Below are 6,114 nucleotides of genomic sequence, written 5' to 3'. Positions count from 1 at the left end.
TACAAACTTTCGCATTTATAATATAAGTAGGACTAGTAGTAGGAAGGATAAGTTAGTATTAGTATATTAGCACTGGTATTAGTACAGTATAGTATTAGTATCAGTAGGAATAGGATAGGAAGTAGGATTAGTAGGATTGTAGAAATACGAAATAGGGTCAGCATTGCCCTTTTGGGCTAAAGAGTTTAAAGGCCTGTGAAATGACCAAAAGGGCTTGATTCTGGCCGAGAAGGACCAAAGTGGCAACACTAGCATTATATAATATCAGTATGTGTGGTGATTTGTTAAAAAACAAAAATCGTTATACAAATACATTAATAATACTATTGGAACAATCTAGATAGGAAAAATACGTAACATTAGATAAAATTGTGAGAAAAGACTACTTAACGGTTTTTGTAACTAAGTCCTTAAAACTAAAAAAAAAGTTATCTGTGGGCTTTGTATTTCATTAATCATTTTTTGGTTAAACCATAGACTAGATCACTAGAGTAAACTGTAAAGTAATACACTGGAAAGGACTACGGAGAAACTGTGCTTGTGAATTAAAAGTTTGAATATTTATAATGTTTTAATAGAATTTTGGATTTATCTTTTGAATTCACAGGATACGACGCAATGGTATTGTACTTACTTTATTTTTAATTGAAAATTATCACACAGGACCGATTGTTTCTTAGAATATCGTGGTGATTGTTTCAACAGTACAACAGAGAATAGTGTGACGTCATTAGAAGTCGCCATTTTGTGCAAGGTATTTTCATCTGTATTTTGAAAGTCGTTATTCTTAAGCTATGTCTGAAAATACATCTAAGGAACCACCCTTGCAAACTATGAGTGGAATGCCTCCAAACCACAATCCGTGGATGTATGGTTTATATAATCCTTATAACAGTTATCAAAGTGGAATGTATCCGCACTTCACACAATATTTTAATCCTATGGCAAACAACGCTGGATATCATAATGAAACACAATTTCAGCAAAATAAAGATTCTAAATCTGATTTCGGCCATATGCAGTTTTCAAAACCGCCACCGCCTTTACTAGGAATGTCTCCACTTGACACAAATCGGCCTTATTTCAATCAGTCGCCTATCAGATTTAATCTTAACAGCAATCGTAAATCGACACCCATTCCTCCCAACGAAAATCCGCTTTTACTCAATCACAATAACAACAACAATAATAAGAAAAAGCGTAAAAAGGGAAACAATAAAAATATTGGTGATAATGATACTTCCATGCTACCACCGTTGCCTGATCACCCACCTCCATTACCGCCTTGTCCACCCCCAGATGATCTTCCCAAGCCACCTCCGCCTCCTTTAGATGTCCCTTTGCCTCCACCTTTAGCAACTGAAGATATTCCAGAGCCTCTAGGTGAACCTAAAGACTCAATATCTATAGAGGGAACATCTGAATTTATGTCCGACAGTGATTCCTCAAACTTTTTGCAAACATCTTCAATTCAAACATCAGCTGGAACATGGCCTGAAAGTTTAGAGAGGTACATTAAAAGGTGTTACGAAAAGTGTAAAACAGGTTTTGATCGTGATCAAATAGACATTTGCTTAAAAGGACGAATTACAGCAGCAGCTAATAAGGAAGAAATTTGGACCCGGAATTGGGATGAAGAACCTATACCTAGTGTACATAGTGAAAGAAATAATTTGCAAGTAAAGCCAGTTCAAGGAACATTAAGTTTATATCAAAAGAATGAAAATACTCCACAAAATAATAAGCTTAAGCAAATATTGGCAGCAAAAGCATTTAGTGCATCAAAAAATACACAAAGAAGGAGGCGTCAGCTTTCTCATAGTAGATCAAGATCACGGAGTCCAACTAAAAAAAGGCATAGGTAAGTTATAAATGTAATTTCTTTATTAAAACCGTAAATGTATTCTATTATAACTATTTAATAGACATGTGATATGTGTATTTAATAGACTGTTTACATTATTTCAGTACCTCGTCTGCTTCTGGTGATGAAGTTGAAGAAAAAAAGATTTTCAAAAGCAAGGGTAAACAGAAAATTAAAGAGAGATTGTCATTGGACTCAAAGAAAAATGATAAGTATGCAAAAAAAGCCAAAAAGGTAACATATAGTGCGTTTCAAGTTGAGGATGTACAAGGTAATGCTGAAAAGCTGCAAAAGAGGGCAGAAAGGTTTGCTAATAGCAATGTGCCCTCCATTGCAAGTTCATTACAGGTAAATCCTAATAAACTGGAGCCAAGTCCCAGGAGACCAATTTTGATGGATACAGAAGGAGATTATGAGCTTAATAATATACATATAGTAGGTACTTGTTTAGATATTGAAAAGTCATTCTTAAGGCTTACAAGAGCACCGGAAGCATGTGAGGTCCGGCCTGTTTCTGTTTTAAGAAACTCACTTAGAAATGTTAAGGACAAATGGATAGAGCGACAAGATTATAGATATGCATGTGATCAATTAAAATCTATTCGACAGGATTTAACAGTAAGTAAATTAATTTAAAAGATATTTTGAATAACTTGTATATTTTTAATTTTAATTTTCTGTGATGATATTAAAATCTAAATATTTTTTATCCTTTAGGTACAAGGTGTAAGGGATAGTTTTACTGTAGAGGTTTATGAAACACATGCTCGGATAGCATTAGAGAAGGGTGATCATGAGGAGTTTAATCAGTGCCAGACTCAGTTGAAAATGTTATACTCAGAGTTACCAGAAAGTAGAACTAATGCTGCAGAATTTACTGCATACAGAATATTATATTATCTGTTTACTAAGAATACTCTGGGTAATATATTTTTTATAATTTTAACATAGTTTACTTACATTTTATATTGTTGTGTTACTTATTTTAATTAACCAATTATTATATTTTTAGATTTAACAACAATATTTAAATTTTTAACTAAAGAGGATAGAGAGAATGACTGTATTAAACATGCTTTAAATACAAGATGTGCTTGGGCAACAGGCAATCTGCACAAATTTTTCATTCTTTACAAGACTGCACCTTTGATGGCTGGTTACCTCATGGACTGGTTTGTGGAGCGCGAGCGGAAGCAGTACCTCAAATACATCATAAAGTCGTATGTTATCTACTTATATTCTTTTACTTGACAATATATCACAAAAATAATAGATTCAATACTGGGACATAGATTAGTAAATAGTACTGGGTAATTTTGATTCAAAAACAAGGTAAGACAAGAATATGTCATTATGATACTCCAACAATTATTTTTTTTATTAATTGAGGAATAAATAGAGTTATAATTACAAATGGATTGTGTGAAGGTAATCAAAGGTTATACAATTATAAGTTTAATATTAGGCTCACGCCCACATTTAAAATAACTGTTTTATTTTTTATTATTAATAAAGAAATAATTTTACAGTTTTTTAGGCTTATCTAAATACTTAATATAATGTCCAAGGTAACATTATAATATCATATTCTATGTCCAACCTTTTGGTTGGGATGTGTTTATTAAAATGTTCTTATGTGTGCAGCTACAGACAGAGTGTTCCTGTGGAGTTCATCACAAAGGAGCTGGCATTTGAGTCGAGTACTAAGGCCTTTGAGTTTTTAAATCAGTTTCCTCTTTCATACACTGGTTGCGACCAGACTCAAATTGATTGCAAAGCCAGCCTGCCAGCTATTGCAAATATATAACATTTTCTGTTTGACAGCCGTCCTGTTATAGTAGAATGTTGTTGTGTGGTTATGTAAAGCTTGCATAGTCACGGGGTCCAGATTTGTCATGTGATCATACTTCCAGATCACATTATTATGCACCTTATTTTGCTAGGCTGAGGCGGCGAAACTATCATCATACCTAATTTATAAGTTATACAGCTGAAGAAGTTGGATGCAGATTTTGAGAGTTCTGAGTTTTCGAAGATTTGCTTCTGCTATGCCAGGAATGAAATATTTATTGAAGAAAATGGTTCAGTGTAAAGACATTTAAGTGCTACAAACATTCACAAGAGGTATATAGTATATTTTAGCAAATGGACAATAAGTGATAATTCTAAGTGTAAATATTGATGGTTTTGATTGATGTTTTAAAATAAATAATCCAATAATCATTGCTTGTAAGATAGTCATATTAATAAACAATCTGGTTATTTTTTACTTATTTGTTTTATTTTTAAATATTTATCTAAAAACAATAAATATATTCACATTGACATTTTAAAGCTATTTTGCATTAGATCTGGTGCTTGGGAGTGAAATATGATATTAGGATTATGATATTGGAAATAATACAGCCCTTTTTGTTGGACATATTTATTCATTGAAACATACTAGGGTAAATTTGCCTTAATTTTATTTCAATGTCTCTTACTTGATTGTAATTTGTACAAAAAGTGTTGAGGACAAAAATGGAATTATAGACCCATTTAGTTTCTATAAAAACTTTACTGGAATTGCAATTATAGCATAATTTTCATTTAAGGCAAATTAAATATTTGGATAATCAGGGATGAAATTAGGGAATTGAGATTAGAAGCAATAAAACACAATGCAACTTATTTTTTTTTAATTTTAAATAGAAATGGAATGTTTTGATTAAATATAATTCATAATAGCAATAAACACCATAACTTACACAAACCTACTTAATACTTAGTGAAAGTGAACAAGTTAAAGTTAAAAGTGAGGTAAACACACTTTTCCTGCAAATAATTCTGATATCACAGTAATCCACAATGATAATACAAATAGTATGTAAGAGATTCCCACTTGATGGCTGTTAGGCAACTGGTAAGGCTGGCCTCCAATTTCATCTACATGAAAACCCATTGGGAATATAACAGCTGCAAGGCAGAAGACTACCACTGGAAAGAATAACAAGAAACATTTCAAAACACTTTTTTTCATAAAAAAAAAAATACAAAAATGTTATCTGACAAATTTGTTTTAAAAAGAATATTGCAAGTTTATACATACTTGCAGCAAATCCTACCCATCTTGCATATGGAATGACATTGCGATCAAAGTGGCTAGATGCTAAAAGAATAACTGTAGTTGTTATGCAGATGCATCCTATGAATATACAAATCAAAGCCAGTAACCATTCAGGCTGAAGGTCAGGAGTAAAACAAACTTGGGGGCGATTGTATAAAGTAATACATGACCACATTAAGCCGAGTCTCGTGTCCCCTGGAATACAATGAGAATAAGTTGTAATGTATATCTATGGTTATCATTTTGCAATAAATACAATAAAAAAGGTATGATACCTCCAACGTCTGTTATTATCCAATCGGGCATTGCAAGACTCACAATGGCAAATACGTCTGCGGCCATGAAAAGTGTTCCGGATATAACTGTTAATTTATCCATGATGAAAAGTACTGATCGAATGAAGTTCCCTATACTTCACATCACGTTTAGTTTGAGCAAGTCTATAAATTGGATAAAATTGTTTGTAATTCTTATTTACGAAATAAACTTTTAGGAAAACAATGTCTAAAGTGACATTGACAGTTCCCTAAAAAAGACAGATAAAAAAGGAATTTGTATAAACACCACATCGAAAAAACCAGAAGAAATAGCAACTCGTGCTGCTAAACAAAATGCAATTTAGGTTCATTAGACAACCCTACTGTCAAAAAATATCAGGCTATTTATAAATTTTATAAATAATAATATTATTGTAATGAGTAATTTTATAAGTAATTAAATGGGTTAACACCTTCCTACATAGGATTCTACATAATTCAGTCAGTCAGAAACCAAATTTACTGTTTATTTATAAATCAAGGTTGTGATATTATACATAGTATTACTTACGACCTGTGTATATTTAGTTAAGGTTCTATAAAGTGTACCACAGATTAGTAAAAAGTTAGTTCGCATGACTTTACTATTATTATGCAACTATCAACTTAAAGCTTTTTGACGTAGCACGGAATCAATTATGTTTTGTTATTATATTATTTACTGCAGATTTTTGTGAATTATTTCAGTTTTATTCTATTTACTTCAAACAAGCATTAAAGGTAGCAAGGAATTTAAAAAAAGCCTTTTCCGTTAGTTTGTATGAAGTTACTTTCCAGGGATTGTCTGTCTAATTTTGTGTCTTATTCGATTGTGATAAGAATAATAA

At 31.9% G+C, this 6,114-nt stretch overlaps 3 protein-coding genes across 3 annotated transcripts in view; 1 reads left to right on the top strand and 2 right to left on the bottom strand.

Annotated features, from left to right (window-relative positions):
* The window catches only part of LOC119828211, a 104,587-nt gene that overhangs the window by 95,436 nt on the left and 3,037 nt on the right, over positions 1-6,114 (bottom strand). Inside the window, exon 7 of the mRNA XM_038350313.1 lies at positions 1,273-1,404. Within this exon, the coding sequence (XP_038206241.1) occupies positions 1,273-1,404 (132 nt within the window). The remainder of the gene's footprint in view (positions 1-1,272; positions 1,405-6,114) is intronic.
* Positions 468-4,133, top strand: LOC119840654 (leukocyte receptor cluster member 8 homolog). Its single transcript, XM_038367347.1, has 5 exons — positions 468-1,861; positions 1,969-2,482; positions 2,582-2,786; positions 2,877-3,084; positions 3,509-4,133. The coding sequence occupies exons 1-5, from the start codon at positions 795-797 to the stop codon at positions 3,669-3,671; spliced, it is 2,157 nt and encodes a 718-aa protein (XP_038223275.1). The 5' UTR covers positions 468-794; the 3' UTR covers positions 3,672-4,133.
* On the bottom strand, positions 4,546-5,504 carry LOC119840664 (uncharacterized protein C16orf52 homolog A). The gene is made up of 3 exons (XM_038367362.1): positions 5,246-5,504; positions 4,953-5,165; positions 4,546-4,840 (listed from the first exon to the last, which is right to left on the bottom strand). Exons 1-3 carry the CDS (start codon positions 5,346-5,348, stop codon positions 4,653-4,655), a joined length of 504 nt encoding a protein of 167 aa, XP_038223290.1. The 5' UTR covers positions 5,349-5,504; the 3' UTR covers positions 4,546-4,652.

Source organism: Zerene cesonia, chromosome 7, assembly GCF_012273895.1.
Source record: "Zerene cesonia ecotype Mississippi chromosome 7, Zerene_cesonia_1.1, whole genome shotgun sequence".
Classification (NCBI taxonomy): domain Eukaryota; kingdom Metazoa; phylum Arthropoda; class Insecta; order Lepidoptera; family Pieridae; genus Zerene; species Zerene cesonia.
Note: the sequence above shows the minus strand (reverse complement) of the source record. Positions and strands in the feature narration are given on the sequence as shown.